The 20,444-nt window shown below is 41.7% G+C and overlaps 1 protein-coding gene across 3 annotated transcripts; it reads right to left on the reverse strand.

Moving 5' to 3' along the window:
• Positions 1-4,005: 4,005 nt before the first annotated feature.
• On the reverse strand, positions 4,006-20,187 carry EOGT (EGF domain specific O-linked N-acetylglucosamine transferase). Of its 3 annotated transcripts, XM_090148413.1 has the most exons (17): positions 19,791-19,939; positions 18,893-19,117; positions 17,949-18,049; positions 17,252-17,360; positions 17,067-17,161; positions 16,448-16,552; positions 15,215-15,321; positions 14,255-14,358; positions 12,509-12,601; positions 11,821-11,892; positions 11,230-11,316; positions 10,035-10,103; positions 8,688-8,749; positions 7,264-7,383; positions 6,213-6,315; positions 5,674-5,799; positions 4,006-5,300 (listed from the first exon to the last, which is right to left on the reverse strand). In XM_090148413.1, the coding sequence occupies exons 2-17, from the start codon at positions 19,100-19,102 to the stop codon at positions 5,295-5,297; spliced, it is 1,569 nt and encodes a 522-aa protein (XP_090004539.1). In that variant the 5' UTR covers positions 19,103-19,117; positions 19,791-19,939; the 3' UTR covers positions 4,006-5,294. The 3 variants fall into 3 exon arrangements, with proteins under 3 accessions (XP_090004539.1, XP_031461859.1, XP_031461851.1); XM_031605999.2 differs by lacking the exon at positions 19,791-19,939 and adding an exon at positions 19,976-20,187 and having other exon boundaries at positions 4,006-5,799; XM_031605991.2 differs by having other exon boundaries at positions 4,006-5,799.
• Positions 20,188-20,444: the final 257 nt, after the last annotated feature.

A 20,444-nucleotide genomic window follows, 5' to 3' on the forward strand; every position in this document is an offset into this window, starting at 1 on the left:
CCACATCTCCACGGTTCTTGAACACCTCCAGAGGTGGTGACTCCCTCACCTTGCTGGGCAGGATAAGGAATGAGGATAGGAATAATGAGATTTCTCAAAGTGGAAGCTTGAAAGCTTGGATTCAGCACTGGTGATGTACAGTTCTGGCAGAAGCCATGACTTCTTTCAATGCAGAAGAAATTGATTACTACTAGACATCACTGAAAGTTAATCATGCCGAGGTGAGCAATACGTTTCTGTAGAGGAAAGCTTCACTTCTCTGCAAGTTGCTCTGCAAAATAACAAGGAAAAGTCACCTATAAATTGTATCATCTTTGAATAGGTCTTTGAGAAGGTCTGAACCAACAGCACTGGCAAAGGTCTATGGATGAGCTGAAGAATCTGTAGACATGAATACTTTAATTTACCAGAACTGCTTCACACAGGAGCTAATAGTGAAAAAGAAGAACAGGAAATGGAGCTGCCTACAGGAGCCCTGCTAAAACTTCCCTCTGTGATGGGCTGGCTGGAAGAGCGGTGGGAAGAAGCATCATTGCATAAAATGGTGCCATCCTTATCTGATGCTATTTGAGGTGAATTGCAACCAGCACAGCCATGGCCAGCCCCATGCATCACCTCCATCCCAGAGCAAAGCCAAAGGGCAGCAGGAAAAAGTTGTCCAGGTATGGTCAGCTTCTGTTACTCAGAGATGAGTAACAGAACAGAGCAGAGATGCATAAACACCTGTCCTGAGCAGGAGAGAACCAAGTCCTGCTGCTGAGATCGAGCTTCTGCTACAGACAGGGTTTGCATTTCCAGCTATTGCTCCCAAAGTGACAGCAGCATCCTCAGTTGATGTCATTGCACGCAACTAATATTAAATGCTTTCAAATCTGATCAATAAAACAGTTTAACATTAAATGATCTGAAAGCTGTCAATTATTTTTCTTAAATCCTCATCTTACTCATGAGGTCCCAACTGGAAAGGTAAACATTATGGTTATTAAGCAATGATTGATTTATTACATACCATACAAAGTGTTTTCTTTGAAGCATGCATTAAGAGATCCAATACCCAAATTTTCCTTTAGGTTGAACGTTAAAAACACTGAACAGCTAATGTCTGGGAGAGCCTTGCAAGCAAGGGCATTAGAAGGAGGTCTGTGTTCCTCTTAATTTAATTAACTTTTTTTTTTTTTTTAATGAAATGTTTTAATAGTCTGCACTGAACTAACCACACAGCTCTCCTTCGCTAGGGAAGGCAGCGCTGAGAACAAACAGCAACTAAATTGCTTGTGAGAACTCAAACACAAACACTGCTCAGCCTTCAAAGGCACAAACGTATTTTTCAGCTGCAATTCTCCCTGTTGACAATTATCCAGATTTGGAATTAGTGGCAATGTAGAGAATTCTTGGTGCTCCACATACACCTCCACCAGAGCAGTCCTCTGCATTTCAGCCAGAGGGACTCAGGGTGCTGGGAGATGTTTTGTAAAGGAAAACCCAGGCTGCTTAAATTATGAATTAAGAGGCATCAAAGAGTGCACAGGTAAAAGGACAGAAGCAGGAGGACTGATAGTTTAGACCAAGTCAGATCACAATAAATAAATTATAAGAGATGCTGATTACTTTACTAAGTATAAAAATGTCCAGCAAAATAAAAGTTCCTATGCTTCTCATCCGCTGCTGGGTCCCCAAGGAAGAACTGAGGTCTCAGCTGCTCCATGAGGGTTTTTCCCCCTGCACGTGTTCCCATCCAAACTGAGGTGCCCTTATCTAACAGCACCCATGCTGTCTCTCAGGCTCGCATCCTTTTACATGCGAGACAAGCTTGCTTATTTTTCTGACACTGTTAAAGTTCGTGCAGTCATAACACACTAAGAGCAGCCAGTCAGTTTGACAAAGATGAAGTGATAGGTAGGAGGCATATTTCATTACACTATCAAGGCTTTGGCGTGGTAATTGGTGAAGAAACAATTGGGAGCTGTCAGCTCAATGCACACGCCTGTTCACTGAGTGACGCATCGAGTCCTTGATGGGGTAATGAATGATGTCCAACCACCCTCACCGCCACGCTCACACCCTCCTACCTGGCATCCTCCAAAGCTGCACAGTAAGGGCAGGGCAGCTCCTGCACAAAGCCTTCAAACTAATCGTTTTTTAATAAATTAAGAACGATTGGTATTTTATTTTACAGTTTTCTGAGTGTCACCCGTCTGCATTTCCAATGGTGCCAGATGTGTGCTTGCACACACACACACACAGCTGATGGGTTCAGTGGGAGAAGTAATGAGGTGGCAGAAAGTGCATGTTGCATGGCATGAATGGGTGGTGCCACTGCATACATGAAACCCAAGGCTGCATCAGAGCAGGAATTGTGTCAACTGCTAAAAAGCACTGTTTTGGGCACAAAACCTACTTTTAAAAGAAAATGAGATACATTACTTTGCCACAAAAGATCAATTGAAAATTATTCTTCCGACACCAAGTTGGCTTCTAGAAAATTTGAAGGAAAAATACTCTGCTACTATAGCATCTGTGTAAACCAATGCTAAAAGCTAAAATCTCCCTAGACTATTTTCTCTAGGCATTCCCTTCCACAAACAGAGGGGAAAAATAAAATTATCACCTGCAGGAGCAATTGCTTTATTGTGTTCCTCTGCGAGCTGACCCTGCATCTGAAATTCCATTCCCTTTGCAGAGCCAGGAGAACTTTGAAAGGGCTCTGGTGCCACCTACTGCTGAAGTAGGTAGGAAACACCTGGAAATCACACCCACAGCCCTAAAAATACAGAATATAAGAACCCAAACCATTAGACTTGCTCAGAGGAATGGAAGTGAGAGCACAACTTCAATGCAAACATTGGAAATTGAAACAATTCTTCAGTATTGAAACCAAAGAAAAAATTCCCCTTGTGCTTTGCTATTTTGTGTAGATAAAAAGCTCTCAAGAATGTGTCCTTTAATTTGCCTCTGTTTTTTTAAGCAGGAGTGATTCTAAACCCTGAGTAATCCCATTAATAGTAGCACAGTTAGATTAACAGCAAAAATGAAGCCATATTTATAAATGCATTCTACCAGCCCTGATTTACCACCTCCCCATCACAAATCACTCCTCACACTTACTCAACTTCTGCAGAACTTAAAAAAAAAAATAAAACTAACTAAATAGGCACATCTTGAAGACTTCTGAGGTAACACGAAGACACCATGAGTCCAAACCACTTTCAGATTACACTGCAATGCTGGAAGTATTCAGGGTTGGCAGCATTCACTGAGTGCCAAATCTGAATTCATCACACCGATGCAATTGTGCAAATGAAACACAATTTTAATTCTTCAGTAATCCTGAGACAAAGATCAAGAGTAGCAAAGAGCAAAACTCCTATAATCTGTTAGGAACATACAGCCCCAAACTGCACCCTGCCTGAAGAACAGATTGCCCAGAAAGTCCCAAAGATTCCCTCTGATTCCAATTTCCTGGCAGACCGAGGTGGCCCAGACCCTCAATCCTCACAAATCTGAGGATTTATTGGCAAAATCCCATCAATCCACCAGAAAATCCTTTCGACTGCCAGGATAATTTTAGGACTATTCGTAAAGCTCATCAACCAGATTACTATTTTCATCCCCGTAATATTAAACCATAAAGACTAAAGAATATGTTGGCTAATGTCAGTATCAACTATTGACACTGCACTCAAATGTGCAGAAAGCAGTAAATGCTGGCAGGACATTTTACCCTTGGATGAAGTCCCCACAGCCTCTCACCACGCATTCAAGCATATGGTTGACCGCTTGATTTAGTGAGTCCTAGCACAGCATGAAAGAGAAGCTCCTCATTAGCTGCTTCTGTAAAGATTCAAGAACATTTGCCCTCACACAATTACTTGAACAGCTAAAGAAACAAGTATTGGATCTCCAGACATCGTGTTGTCACGGCAGGAGAAGTCAAGAGACAACACTACGCAATGACAGGTATCTACAAAGCTGGCTTCCAACACCTGACAAACCACGACCAAAAGCTCGTTTTAATTTTTTATTAAAAGTCTTTTTATAAAAGTTATCAAATACATCTGTGCACAGCTCATAGTTCAATGTCTTTTATATTTTCAGTTATTTTGTCGGGTTGTTTTCCCTTCTTCACACTCACGCATTTTACTGAACTTAAGTTTATACATTACTTTAAAAATCCTACAAGGTGTAAAAACAAACAAAACCAAACCCAACCCAAAACACAAACACAGGACATCTCATTCTCAAAGTTTTTTCCTTCTCCCCATATAAATAAGTGCAATTTTGCTTCCATGGTTCTTTAAAGTAAAACAGTTTTACCCATCAACGCGACACCACACCAAAAATTGCACCAAATACCTTAATATACCTGATGGACCAGCTTTTCCTATGTACTGCTTAAGGTCATGAGAGATCTGTATGAAAATTATGCTTACTGTAAGTCATTTTTACCAGGATAGGCAGGTCAGTGAGTGTAGCTACTCTCTTTGAAACTGCCTATGACTGCTGGTGAATGGAATTCAATAGTATCTACAATTATACCGGTGGAGTGTTTACATTTACTATAACTGCCTTGTTTTTGCATACAAATGTATGCTTTGCTTCAAGCCACTGAAACTTTGATTATACTGCAAATGTATCGTGGGAATATATTCTCAGAAAATCCATAGTGTAAAAGGGAACTCTTTTTTTTTTTCCCTTTGAAATCTGACTGAACTTGGTTCTTCCACGCATCCTTCTGGATCTCCCCTTAAGACAACGCAACTACTCTGTTTGTTTGTTTCCTTCTTTTCCCCCTCCCCTCCTTAGCACCAAACTGTATCAGCCCATAAATCAGGGGGGCATTTTACAAACAACTCAGTTTTGGCTTCAGTGAGAACAGCCAGCGATGCTATTGGCTTTGGAAGGACTTTTGTAAGTTTCTGAGGCAGACTCTTCAACATTTCAAGAAAACAAAAACAGAAATAGATGAGGCTTTTAGTGATTTCATGAACAAAGTTCCTCACGATTTCATTTCCTTCCAGCTGCAGCTGAAAGACATCCTTTATTCCTTATCATTTGTCATTAAAAAAAAATCCTGAAGTCCAGTCCCTTCAGCATCCTCAAAAAGATGAAGGTTTCTGTATGTGCTTTTCTTCCAATTTGCATAGGTTTTCCACTGCAGAAGTGCTGTGTTAAGTGACAAAGTAGGAAATACCCAGATGACCTGAAGTTTGTAAGAATTCATTTAGGAAAAGATTTACTTGCATTGAGAAGAAGACTGACAAAACTTACTGAGCAGATCTGTTACATTTTAGCACCTAAAACTAGAGGGAGAAGAGTCAAAGTTAAATTTAAATGCAAAAAGAATCTCTAATGTGAATGAAATGGATGGACATATCTTTTTACAAAGACAAGTATTTCAGAATCTGGAATGCAGAAATATAGGGGGAAAGGGAGGGAAAAATTCTATAAATATTTCTTATTTAAGAAAAACACCCAGAATTAAAGAGATGGATGACACAGATAAGGTGTGGTGCCCTGAAGTGTTCTGACAAACTAATTAAGAGTTATTTCCCTCGCAGAGGTTTACATATTTCACACCAGCATTTTGCTTCACGTTGTTACAGTATTTTATGGAGCATTATTCAAAAATAATATTTCAGTCAGAAGTCTGATTTAGAATTCATCGTGCTTTACCCTAAATGGCCACTTGGAATGCTGTGAAACATGATTTGCAGCCAAAAGCACCAAGTACATAAATTCTTCCACATCAAAAGAGTAGTTTGTAAATTTTGGATGCTCTCCCAGCGTTGGGTGGTGTCCCTAAAAAAATGAAATGTTCTTTTAGACAGAAAAAGTTCCCATACATCTTCCATTCAAAAGCAAGAAAAAAAAAAATGGAGCATGTGCTATTAATACATTATTTCTGATCCATTGATCTGCTCTGAGGCAAAAGATTCAGCAAAGTAACTGCATAACAGCAATGCAATGGATGGCTTAGTGGATTAATTTCTCTTTTTCCCTCATCCATTAATACCAAACGATTTCTTAATCACAACATGGAATTTAATTTATTTGGTCTTAAGAATCACAGAATCACAGAATGAAAATCGTATTTCAAATATCTGAACACAGACAAGTGAAACAAGCTAGCCTTCAAATCCATTCAGTAGAGTATGAATACAGCAAAAAAAAAAAAAAACCATCCCCACCCTTCCACCAGTGGCCATCATTACCTGATCTTGAGGGAATACTTTATTCCTTTTTCGCCAAGTGATGTAGTGAATGCCTCTCAGCCTTGCCAAATCCAGGTAACAACGTTCATCCTCACAATTGTACCTAGGAAAAGGCAGAAGGACCCACTCACCTACAGAGTTTGTGCTCAAGTTGATCAGGACAGAAGAGGAAAAAAGGATCTAAGCCTACACCTTTGTTGGCCAATTCCAAGGTAACAAAACCATGGACAAATTCTGCTCCACTGCAGAGAAGAACGAGGGCTGCCCACCTGTTCTTAATATGTGCTTAAGGAGACAGACTGAGACACATCTGCACATCAGACACCTCCCAGCCCAACTGCAGCAGCTGTTGGGCATGTAAGAAAAACCCTAGGTGTCTGAATTCATTTCCTAATGTTCTTACGCCAAGATTACACCACATCAGCAGCTCCACAGCCTTCCTTGCTGCAGGGGATTATGTGGGATTTCCCAAGATAGGGAATTCAGTGCTCTTTGGACAAGCATGCTGCATTTTTCTTTAGCTCCACAGAACTGGAATGTCTATTAACAGCCAGCTGTGTGACAAAACATATTTCAAAAGGAACTACAGGAGAACTTTGGATAAGATAGAAGGACACTCAGCTGAGCTTGGCCAGCAAGCTGGTGTTTGTGTACCAGGTGTGGAAAGGAGAGCAGCAATATCCTCGAGAAGGATCTGTAAAAGGCTGGATATGCATTGTTATATAATCAGATCACCAAAACACCACTGTACCTCAGACCCACAGACAGAATCTGATCTGTGAGATTTGTTGTATAAAATGCTGCATGTGATAACATGACATCTTAAGAAATCACTTGCTAAGTTTTTATGATAGCTACACCAGCACTTGTTAACGAAAGCTCACTCACTTTATGTTTCCAGGACAGACTGTCAAAAATGAAGTCTAGAAGACAACACAAGTGAAACATTTGTAGTCAAATACGAGAAGGGGAAAGTGCTTAATTAACAGATACAAACAGACTTTAGCAGTTGTGCGTATAATAGAAAGGGAAAGAGGAGAGAAACACTTACAGTTCAAACACAACAGCCCAGTCTGGTAGAAAGAGCAAATGGGTAAGTCCAGCTCCATGCATCCCAATGAATATATCAGAGTTATGTGTAATTCTCAGTTGCTCTGAAAATTCAAGTTCCCTGCAGACAACACAACAAAAATAGTGATGTGGCATGCCTATCCATCTCAGTAAGAATCAGTTACATGTAGAAAGCGCAAAATTAACTTAAGGGAATACTGAAAGATAGAATTGATTTTTCAAGGAACAGTACTAAGAATCATAAATGTGGCAACGAGCAATAACTCAGCATGGAATTAGAAGAAATGCAGACAGGTTTCAAAGCTTCACATTAATAAGAGCCTATTCCAAAGGTGTGATTTCATTGGTAAGTTTAAACTTGTCACAGTTTGGAGATGAATTTTTGCTTTGTTTTTCAATTCCTGCTTCAAACTCTTACTTCTTTCCCATCCTTTGAATGTAACCTCCAAATACAGTATTTTAAATAGCCAGGTGTTCCCTGAGCACACAAGTAAATAATAGGCTAAAGATACTTAATTGCAAGAGAAGACTGACAAGTGGAAAGGGAAATCACAGCAGGCTTCATTCACGTGTTAACAGTACATACATTAAAAAGGAAGAGAGTAAGTTCTTTGATAATTTTGAAGAGAATAGAAAGAAGCTGGCTTAAACTGCAACAGGAAAATGTTGCTTAAACTACTGTAAGTGCAGACATCAGGGAAACCCCTTAATTGTGATGGGGATGATGCAGCAGGATAGCTGTAGAAATCTCTAAGAGTGAATGGTACTACAGTTTCAACAAGTGCAGGAATTCTGGAAGCATCACTCAGTTATGCTTTCAAACAGAGGGACTGCCTAGAAGCCCACCCTCTTCTGTATTATTCACTTCTTCAAATGCTGTCATTGACAAAGGATAAAGAACCAAATTTTGACTTCCTTGCTTTGCTTTTGCTTGGTGAAGCTTCAGTTCCTCACTATTCCTGTGTGATCCATGACAGCACCACTGATCACAGAGGAGCTGCTGCCATCTGGTGCAGAAATACACCTCTTGGGAACTTCTTTTTCAGGCCATTTCTTACTGGCACGGTGCCTAGCATATCTGGGCACCACAAAATGATCTCAATGGCATCTTTGGGGGCCAACGGAGCAGCAAATAAGTTGAGTTATCATTCATTACTAAATTAAGAGTCATACAAAATAAGACAGCAGCATACTGCAGGATAGTTTCATTCCTAGGCACTGCATCATAGGATGGGAATGCTTAACTAGCTCACCCACCACTCCCTCAGTAATTCATCTCTTCCTACCAGTTCCTGGATTTTGCACAGCTTAGAAACTGGGTCATGGATACTTCTACATGACAACAGCTTGCACCAGCCACAGAAAGCATGTAGCCATTCTAGTTTCCTCTAGCAACATACATACTTGTATTTGTAGTCTACCACTTTGACCTCCAACGTTGATACTGTTTTCAAAGCATTCACCAGCTAAGAGAGGAGAGAAAAAAAACAGTGATTTGGTGTTCTGCTTGAATTAATTCCTCCCCTACGCTCCTTACCAGGGAATTATAACCAGGAAGACACAGCAGACTGTCACTGCCATATAAAGGAGATGTTCTCCTACTTTTCTACATTCTCATCTAGGATACATATATCATTCCTAGTAAATCAGCCATTTCAGAGGGGACTTGAATCAGAGACTACTGCTGACTTTTAGGTATGCTACAAGGCCAAATGCCAAGCCACCCTAACTAGTATCAGTTTTACTGAGGCTGGGAATTGATGAAGATGTGACAATTTAGATTGGATTTTCAAAAGATATTTCAATACTTAAAGAAGCAAATTGGCAACTAGGGGGGGTTTCAAAAATATATGACCACGTCAGACTCCTTCTCACACAGGAAATAAAGGCAATAGAGCCCAGGTTTCTAACTTAAAAGGGCTTCTTCCAAGTCTTCATTTCAAAGCTAGCAGGACAGGGAGAGAGATACAAGTATTTTTCTTAACAAAAGATCAGTAAAGAAAAGATTAATTTCTCATTTTCCATTGTATGCTCATTACTAGAAATTACACAGCACAGCTGGTGTAAGCAGGTACTGTGGTCAGTGCAGCAGACAATGCTCAAGTCTGGCAATCTGAGCCCTGCCTGCTCTGACACCAAGCTATTGCATGAAACAAGACTCAGTTTCTCCCTTACACTGGGAATAATAATGCCCATCCATTTTTGTCAGGCACTAGTAGCTAAGAATGAAGAGAGCTATAAAAAAAAGCGATGCTATCATTTTATCACAAGAAAAGCTTCACCATAAAGCCACTAAGCTGCATGATTCAAAACAGCAATTCAGTGTGAAAACTCAAAGAGTTTTAAATGCACACACTCAGATACAACTGCTTACATATTTTGATCTGCAGGTGTAGCAGAGCTTTTGTTAGAGCCCTTAACACTGGGAACGTTAGAAACTAAAAAGAATGATCTGAAAGCAAAATAATTTAATGTCATCAGAAGCACTGCAGCATCTGTTTGTTAAGAGGAAATACTTTTAGTATTACATCTGTAGTCTTCCATTGGAATTTTAAAAAGGGCAACAAGGTTCAGCATCTGGTGTACAGAAGTAGAGACAGGATAAACGGCGTATTAGAAGAAATTAATATTAGCACTAAATGCATTTGCCCAAGATTTGTCAGCAGATGTCTTGGCTGTGCCTGAAAAATCAACCCAACGAGCAACATTGAACTTCCAATAAATTTGTTTTAAGAATAAAAAGGGCCACACCTCATTCTGGTTTAATATTTTCCGGTAATCTGTACTGCGTGCGAGTATTGTGACTCGGATTTTCCCATCCTAAAAATAAAGAAGAAGCAGAGGATCAGCAGTGGGGCAGATCTCACAAACACAACCACAACGTCCATATTTAATCTTGGCAATTATTTGAGCAATACGTTCCCTCCTCGTGTAATAGATGAGGGAACCACCTTAAAATTCACGCTGTATTTTCCAACAGATTCCAAGTGTCAAAAACTTCGTGAAAGTCTGACTATTAACAAATAATCAAATGTTTTCTGAGAGATTTATTTTATTCCGTACAAGAGAGTCTGTGTGTTATGCATTATACAGCAGTTTTTGAAAGCAGCTTTTAGGATGGTTTGTGCACAAGATCCATGGGAAAAAAAAAAAAAAAAAAAAAAGTATTTTTCTTCTGTAACAGTTCTCCATTTTACCTCTTTATAAATTAATTGGTCTCATGGGGGTGAATGTTCCAAGTGAAATAAAGAGACTTAACTGTGTGACTCCCATTAGTGTCAGCAGGAGAAGCATTACTAAATGTCTGCACTGTGCTTTGAACGCGTGCCCCTCAATGATAATACATAGGCTACTCTCTAGCAAACTCTACAAGAAGCTCAGGACTGCTGTACCCACCAGTGCAGCAACAATTTGCAACAACTACCAGCATGTACAACAGAGAAGCCCATGGCCAGACAGGTGGTACTGGGCAGGAATAGAAGGAGCAGACTCAGTCATCTCCTCCTCTGATCTGAGCTCAGCAGTACCTACGAGGATGGATAAAGAGCATGCCTGCAGAGAACAAGCTGGCTGTATTTCTTTATGGAACCTCTCTATTGGGCCCAAGGGCAAGTTCTTGTCAGCATGCTCCAAAAGAGATCATGTACCAAATACTGCTTGGCTGGGAAGAATACAAAGACCTCAGGAACAGAGAACAGAGGTAGGGAGGAGACCCTAGGTTGAAAGGAAGATGTTCTAAAGGCCTGGCCCGTGGAAATAAGACAGGAGGGCAACTATCCTTATGTTTGCTGAAAGCCTTTAGAGAACAAACTGACTGATTGGAAGCCCCAGAAAGTGCACTGTGTGCTCCTATTGCACACTGAAATCACTCCACACCAGTTAGATGATGTTTCTCTGCTAAGATCTGTCAGCTCCATACTACAGTTTCAGTGTTCAGTTATCATACCTTGGGTCCTTCTTGTGTGATATTTAATCTGTGTAACACATGCTGAGAAAATGCTCTGAACAGCCCTGTACCATGGCAGCCAGATATCTGAAAGTAGAAAAGCAATTGTTACTATGAAATGTTGCTCCACACAGAAAAAAAATCTCTCTCTGGTATCAGTCCTGTGCCATTCTTATGGAACAAAAGCCAAGTACCACACACTGCACTAAGCACGTCACTATTTGCTGCAATGCAAGCAGCACTTTCATTTAGAAGCAAGGTGGCTCTCTCTGTAGTGTTATAGCCTAAAGACATGAGCTGATAACCTTAGGAAAGTCTGTCAGAGTAGAAGCTCTTGCACTCTGCCAAAAGTTCGTGGTGCCCTCTCAGTAAAGAGGTACAGCACATCTCAAGAACAGTGGGAAGAGGATTGCATATAACCAGTTACTGTCGACTAGCTGAAGTAACTTTAAAATCATTTGGAGTTAAACAGAGCTTCTGTGCAGCATGCTTCCTGACAACTCAGCTGGATACCTGAGAAATTCATTAGCTCAGACTCCACAGTGTCATATACACGTGTAGTTATCATAAGGATGGATAAGGAGGACTCACCAATGGTGTGTTATAAAACAAGCCATATCGCATTCGAGGCAGTAATGAGAAGACTGCTTCTTTAAAGCACACCTGCAAAAGCAGATCACAAGAAGTTACACCGTGCTGTTACCTTCCACTGGTTTGTCCCATGCTCATTCAGTGGGATCACTGTTTTACAATGAGCCAGCAACTACACACTCCTGTCAGAACATCCTCACTTCCATCTCTGTGCAAAAGGGTAAAACAAAGAGCATCCTGATCCCAAAGGAGATCTCAGCTCAGATGCTACAGATTCACATGTGGGAAGACATCTAAAAAACAAACAAATGGGAAAAAACACCCCAAAAAAACAAAACAAATCTGAATTAAGTAGAAGAAAACCAGGTGAAGCATAGAGTTTAGACTGAGCTTAAGGGATTTAAGAGACTGATATGAAATCTGAATGTGCTGCAGAAGTGAAACGAATACACAAATATCACTTCTCAAAGGCAGAAAAGTTTGGTCCATCTACGTAAATGCAGACATGCCAGAGAATTGGGTTACAACTATATCTCCTGTTTGCTACACACTCACATTACACTAATTAAACATGCATGTAAAGCATCAGTGCTTCCCTCTGAAAAATATATATCCAGAAGCAGCTTTAGAAGCAGTCACTCTTACTACACAGTCGCTATGAATTAAGACAAAATAAGAAATTCCATACCCTTTTAGAGTCAAAAGTTTTCAAGTGTATTATGTCATAGTCAGTAAATGCCTTCCACGTCTCGCTGAACAGGTCGCCATAGCCATAGGAGCTCTGTGTGAGAAGGAAGGACAGAAAGGCACAATGATGACATAAATGCATATAAAAACTCCCTTCGTGACTTAAAAGTTCTATACACAAGCTTAAACAATCTTAACATGCACATCACCACCAACGAACCTAAGACATTCTAGCACAGAAAGCTAGCACATCACTGAATAGCTAGAACTGCACTTACAAAGGTAGTTGAATTACCTGGCAGGTAGTTAATTTTTAATTAAAACAGTTCTGTAACTTAGCAATCCAGACAGATTCTTCAGCAGCAGATTAAAATCTGAGTTAGGAGCAAGGTGTAAGGTGTTTCCCCAGAGACAACAGAACACAAGTGGAACAGAAGCAACAGAAATAGAAGGAGGGAAGAAGATACAAACTTGGACTCCTGAGACTAAAAACCACCCAGGAACCCAAGTGCAGCAGTGGCATTTGAAGTAAAATGTCATAGCAAGTTTGTTCCATATTTGCCTCTGTTCTGGGATGCTCACATGTGTGCATCTCAAACTGAAAGCAATGATCTGATTTGGTGGAAGGGAGAATTGGGAAACATGCTGAAAGGACTTCACTCTAACTCTATCTGCTCACCTTAAAAGAGCTTTAGAAACATTGCTTTCTTGCAGTTGCAAAGACAGTCTGCAGATCAACACCCAGTGGATTTCCTACTCATTTTCTGCTCTGTTTAACCTACATCAGAGGGCATTACTGTTTAATAAGAGTAGTGCACCAACTCTACGGTAGCTAGAAAGTATGCCCAGATCTAATTACATCAAGGAAAGAAAAAAAAAGAGAATGAATAATAAGATCAAGTCCATCATTTGATAGGTATAAACAGCTCATCAGCAGTTAGTTGGTGCCATCATCTGGCTGTCCATGGCAATGAACTCAAGCAGACCAAGCAGTTAAGACTCATTTAAAATGATGGTGCTGTTACAGTACATACTTTGAATGGTACTTTGAAAGAGTTATTTGATTCAACAATGCAATATAAGAAAAAGAGTTTCTTTTCAAAGTAATTTACAGTTCTGACACAGCTGAACTTTTCAGAAAGCCATTGGAGCTGGATTAATAATGGCTCTCCCTATAAAGCAAGCTTGCTTATCTGGCAGGCACATCTATTTCAGCTTTCAAAATGTAAGAGAACTAAAAAAAGGAAAAAAGAGCCAAGAAAGAGACTTCTCATTAAACAGCAAGCATGAAACATTTGCAGTTTTTTACTGAATATTTGTCATAGCAGTCGATGCAAAGGAAGAAAACACAGTGTTATAGGAGAACAAGGCAACAGATTTGGGACAATGTTATATCATCAAAAAGAGCTTTGTTCCTTCTGAACCTGACATACATGTTGTCTGGCATATTACAAGTTGTTTACTCGTAACACACTCCTGTACAACTTAAATACAGGTCAGTAAAACTACTGTTACACTTTAAAAGTCATGGCTTCCATCCAGCAGTACAGCAGAAATATTTCCACTTAAAAACATTTATTCTAAGGGGTGATGCATCTGTATTAAGATGATCCAAAAACTTACCAGTTCCACGTGACTCAGTTAACTGTCCACAGGAAAGCTAAACTGTGGCTATTAAAAGTTGCAGAGTCTCTATTAGACAGAAATATAATGCATTACAAGTACATTAAAAGCACTGTGGACTTACAGTGTCCCACATGACTATGTTGACATCAGTACTGAAGGAATTATTAATATGCTGTGTAATATAAAGATTGACGAAGTCACAGAAGTGATGGTACATATTAACACCTGAGGAAAAGAAAGAAATGTTAGCAAATGCTTCACGACTCACTCCACTTCTCAGTGGTTTATGCATTTTTCTCTACTAGTACCTCACATTTTATACTGGTTTTCTCCTAATTCTGACTGAATGCTTCTTATACACTCTAGAGAAGCAAACCTTTAAAGGGAAGGAATCGAGGCAAGAGATATGAAGCAAAACACATGCTAAGAAAGGCTCAAATGAATCAGAACAGCAGCAAAAAGATAAGTTCCATGTACTACTTCTCTCTCTATAAACTGCAAATGTTTTCTGAAATACATGAAAGCAACTGCTGCTCTAATAAGAACTAGTTAGACATACAGGAAACATGAGAAAACAGGCCTTTGGCAGTGCTCTTAGTTCTTCTTTATTAAGGTTAACTGAAGCTCTGTCTGGAGGAATACAAGATAGAACTTGTGCTTGCACAGGAGCCAAAGCCCAGGAAATTCCTCAGGTTCTTTCCCAGAGCATTCTTGTTCCCTTTTGGCTTCTTAAGCTAATACCTTAAGACCACAATGCATAAAAAGCTACCATGAAACAAAGAGTTAACGTAGTCCAGCCTGCTTGGTAGCCAAGACCAGACATCAGCTTTGGGACCGTATACACACAGCTCTTGTTTCAAAGCTTCTGTCCAAGAAGAGCTACCATCAGAACTCAAAAAGCAGTTCTCCTCTGCCCCTCTAAAACAGAGAAGCTAGACAGCATCACCTTTTTAACACTGATAGACAGCCCTGCTCAAAGGTAAAGGCTGACAGCACTGCAGTTCTTCCAGTTACAGTTCAGGGGAATACAACAACTTTGCTTAAAAGATAAGATACTTGTGTCCAAGGATTAAAGGCTCACCTGCATCCAATTTCATGAAGTATGTTGGCTTTTCAATAACAATATCACACTTGCCATCATCCAGGGGCCTGAAGTTTAATGAAGTAAATGTCTGGAGTTCTGCAAACCTACAAGATTCAATCACAGAGAACATGGTTTGTCATTAAAATATTAGAACACGTGTATTCCATATACCTAAGATTCAGTAACTTTCACTCCATTTGATTTAACAGGACAGCTGAAATCTGATAGAGTCTGACAATTAAAATTATTTCAAATCCTAATGGAAGGTTCTTCAGGTTATGATCTCCAAGAGGTTAAACACTGCCTTTGATCTCAGGAGCAAACAGCATCTTTGATGTACAAATCGAGGCAGGAGAGATGTAACAAAGAGCCTCAGAGCAAACATCTGTGGGTCTATCCAACCTGATCTGCATTGCCAGAGACACTTCAGCAAGATCTTCATGCTTTGCTCAGAATAATGAATACAGATGCAATATTTATTACCCCTGGATCTAAACAAGGATGAGCAGCTGAAATGACAACAGCAGGTATAAAAGAAAAGCTTTTTCTCCCTCTACAGCTCTTCTTAACTGAAATTGACCATCAGTCCAAAAAGTGGAAAAAAAATAATTGAAAATATGAAAAAAAAAAGCATAAAAACTCAATTCCTATAGGCATTTTAGTAGTTCCCTTCCTTCATACTTCATCAGATAGCTGTCAGCTCAGCTTTGAAGTGCTAACATGTAACCCACGGTAGCCACCTCCTACCAAAGCATCCTTGCACTTCCTACTCAGCCTCTAGAGTGCTGCCCATTTCGCATTCCAAGCACAGGTTCCCAGGTAACAGTATATGAATATATATTCAGAACAGGTCCAACGTCACCAGGTTTATCAGAACTAAGGCACAAATGCCAACGTTAAGGTATTTCTTAACAAAAGGATTGGCTCCTTCCATAGGCAAACTAGGCACAGGGCTAATATCGCTAGCATTAGAAATCTAATTACAAAATGCTTCCATGTCTGTTGCTGCTGTAAATTAGGCAGAAAAGGTTTGACTGTAGAGTAACATAGCTGAGAACAGCACTCTGCATAGATGCAGTTATAGAGATATCTAGTACGAACAACACAAATTGACCTTAGAAAGGAACAACCAATTCCCCAGAATGAAACACCTCACACACAGCTGCTAATGCCAAGAAAAAGATAAATTGAGAAGTGAACTTGGAATCAGCCTCGACAAGTGAATCTTACCAAGACTGCAGAGGGCTCTTGCGTTGACCTTCAGCTAAAAATGCTTTAACGTCAAGGGTGCAATGACCTCCAATTTCTCCCTTCTGGAAAAAGTCTTCTTTGAATCTAATGCAAATGAATAAAAAATCTATCAGCCTTTGTGCAACAGTGCCACAAGTGCACTGCAATCAAGATTATATACTCAAGGCAATGTTATTTAGTCTCAGGTCAGCAAAGCTTTGTACACTTTTAAAACCTGAGTACTTTCTTCTCGTACAGAAACAACTCTACCTCGCACACCACCTGAACAAGAAAGGATGTGTCTGAATATGCAGAAAGAATGTCTCAGGATACAGAAACAGTATCCTCTGCCTGGTCAGGAGGAGGAAGTGTCTTAATCACCCGTCATCACTCAAAAAACACAGCAAGTTTTATAATAATCCATTCTGCCAGCAGCAGCAGCAGATAGCAGTCAAGCATGAGCAAATGTAGACCTCATGGCTTCAGCAATATGCCTCTGAGCACGGGCTCTGCAAAGCTCAACAAGCACACCAGCTACACGCACAGCTCCATTCAACAAACTCTTTGAGCCCCTCTCCCTGCCACCTCTTAGTTTTACTCCAGCAACACAGAATCAGACCTCTCGTGGTTTCTCTTTGCAGTTCTTAAATCGATGTACAAGTTTGTTGCTCTGCAATGCTGAAGGAACTGAGAACAGGTCAGAGATGAATCTCCCTGTTAAAAAAAATAAATACATTTTATCGATAATAACAATTCTCTGTTTAAAACAAAGTGAAAAGCAAAATACCTATTGAAAACACCTACTGTTACTGCAGGCTTACAATGGGTTTTCATTTCATTCAGTCTCTCTCGAATGTAACCAAAGTCAGCTTGTTTCCAGAATATCTGCTGGGCAGTCTCGATGTCATTTGCCCTGATGAGAGGAAAATAAAATGCCATTGCTCAATTCTAGTAATGGCTTTAACAGATAACTTTTTTTTTTTTTTAATCCCCAGTGAAAGGGAACAAAAAAGCCAGCCAGGTACTATACTGACATTCAAGATGCAAAGCAGGAAGCAACCTCTCAGCTACACCTCAGTGAAAACATCAATGCCAATTTAAAGCAATTCTGCTGTAAAAGGCTCTAATTCTTTTAAACATTTTTTCATCTGTTTTTAAAGCTAAGGAAAGGAACTGCAGAGTTATTTTAGGAATCTTAATGCAAGGCTAAATCAGGATAATGAAAACATTGTGGTAGGAAGTATTTCAAACAGGATTTTCTTCCTTAAAAAGCTGAAAGTCACACTGAGATACGTACGTTACGTATACATACATGTGTAGATGTGCATCTTACAAAGATGGACAGCTCTCCATCTAATGGCTCTAATGACCACAGCATGACATGACTCAAATGACCACAGTAATGTTAACTTCACAGCTGATACAAAAGTGAGCACTACATTTTTTTGTTCTTTTACTTTTTTGAACATACTGCACTTTATACGTTTAAGATGAAGCTTACCATCCAGATTCTACGTAATCACACACCGGGTAACTGAACCTGTGATCTGATTTGCAAGATTTCTCATAGCCCCAGCAGGATTTTAATTTCTTCAAGTATTTCTGTAACACAAAATCAATGAATATAGCAAACAATCAGAGCTGTCAGCTTATACACCATCTCTCAATAACAGATCTTGTTTTTCAAATCTTGCATAAAGAACTTTGCCTGAAAACAGGCCTCTGTTTCAGAGGAAACACTCCGGTTCTTTACACACAGCAGAAGGCCCACAGGAGACACACACACAGCAGAGTTATTCTTGCCATTAACATCTCTTTTCAGGACAACCAATTTTCCTGAACCGGTGAGTAGGATCCCGAACTTCTCAGGTTGCTGACAGCTATCAACAACAAAGCTGAGCTCACATAAAGCACAGCACTCCAGGCTCAGAGTACCACCAGGCAACCCAGAAGAGCTGGTTCTGCAGTGCTGCAGAAAAGCAGAGAAGAGGGAGCACAGCTCCATCCCAGGAGATGCTGGAATCGCCCTGAGCCACACACAGCCCCGATCCCTGGGTTCACCACCTCTGCAGTTCCTATTCATAGAATCATAGAATGGCCTGGGTTGAAAAGGACCACAGTGCTCATCCAGTTCCAACACTCTGCTATGTGCAGGGTTGTCAACCAGCAGACCAGGCTGCCCAGAGCCACATCCAGCCTGGCCTTGAATGCCTCCAGGGATGGGGCATCCACAGCCTCCTTGGGCAACCTGTTCCAGTGCCTCACCACCCTCTGCGTGAAAAACTTCCTGCTAATATCTAACCTAAACCTCCCCTGTCTCAATTCAAAACCATTCCCCCTTGTCCTATCACTATTTCTAACGAAACCGACTCACCGGCAAGGAAACTACACTCCACTCCACTAACAAACTGCTCCAAAGCAACAACAACATCAAATCAAACCTACTTTATATGGGCAATGAGAGTCCTGCTTGCAGATGTCAGCAATGTGCTGGTTGTTGTGCAGGAAGTACGGAATGTGCTCGTCTGGTAGGTTGACAGTCCTGTAGCTGTACATGGGCTCTTCCAGAACGCTTCTGAGCTCAGTGAGATTTTCATCTCGGGAATTAGCCAGGATTTCTTGCAGTAGCAATCCAAACATCAGCAAGATGAACATGGCAACTTACAGCTTCTGCATGAGGAAAAAAGACAACATGTCTGGAGCGGAGAACATTTCAAGCATACCGGGTAGCAGTGCCGTGTATTCCAAGCGTTTTCATTTGTGTCGTTGGGGCGGCCTTTTTGTCTGCCAGAAAGTAAACTCTCACGGAGACAGCAGATTGTGCAGCCTCGGGATTATCTGGGGATCATTAATCACCGGGTAATTACGCACTGCCACAGACTAAAACGGGCGTGTTTACTTTAGCTGGAGCCCGAGGGATCCTCTGAGCGCGGCCGGCCGTGGGAGCCGAGCACAGAGCGGGCGGTATGGAGGGAGGTGGGAGAGCAGCGCCAGGGGAGAAAAGGATGAACTAAAGGTTAAAAGTAGCACAGAATACAGTCTCCAGCTTGGAAGAAATTAAGCACGAGAGGAAGGGAAGCTGCGCAGCCACCACTAAGCGGCCCGACTTCAATAGAACCCAGCAGCAGCTGCCGTCGTGTTACGAGGTGGGACGCGGAGGCTGCAGGGACCACGCGGGTCTGCGCTGCGTTACGGCACGTCGCCTTATGCCGACACAGCCCCGAACCGAGCTACTCAGAAGAAAAAAAAAAAAAAAAAACAACTCCACACCCGTGTCTAAAAACCCTTTTCTGCGTTGTAATTCGCCGAAGAGCCAAAGCCCGGCAGCACGGGGCAGCGTTACCTGTCGGCTTTGGGGAGAAGCGCTCCAGACGCACGGACCTATGGGGACGGAGGGGGAGCGGAGCGCGGCCGCACATCCCGCGACGGACGCCGGTTGGGAGAGGAGGGATGGGGATCGCCCGCCCCGCAGCCCTGAGGACGCGCCCCGCCCCGCCCCGCACGGCCCATCCCCCGCCTCGTGCTCACCGCTCGGCGCCCCGCGGCCCATCAGAGCCGCCGCAGCTCCGTCCTCAGCCGCCGCAGCGCCGCCCCCGCGCCCCTCCTTCACACCCGCGGGCAGCGCCGCGGCTTTGGCCCGCCCCACCTGGAGGCGGCGGGCGGGGAGGAGGAGGAGGAGGAGGAGGGGGAGCGTGCGGAGGGAGCGGGCCTTTTCCTGCCGCCGCGCAGCAGGAAGCGCGGCCTCTTAGCGCCGCATTGTTCCATTTCCTCCCCGGGGAGCTGCGGGGCACGGGAGGCGCTGCCCCTTCCTGCCGCCGGCAGAGGAAATTCGCCCCTATTTTCACTATCATCCCTAATCCCATTACCGCCGTGCGGTTATAAATACACCAGGCTCTTGTAACCCAAATAGCCATGACTCGTTCACGTGGAGTTGAAGTGAAATTCCGAATGCGCGGGGCCCTCGGGCAGCCCCACGCTCGGCATTTTCCCTTTAGAG

Source organism: Phasianus colchicus, chromosome 11, assembly GCF_987193195.1.
Source record: "Phasianus colchicus chromosome 11, bPhaCol1.hap1.1, whole genome shotgun sequence".
Classification (NCBI taxonomy): domain Eukaryota; kingdom Metazoa; phylum Chordata; class Aves; order Galliformes; family Phasianidae; genus Phasianus; species Phasianus colchicus.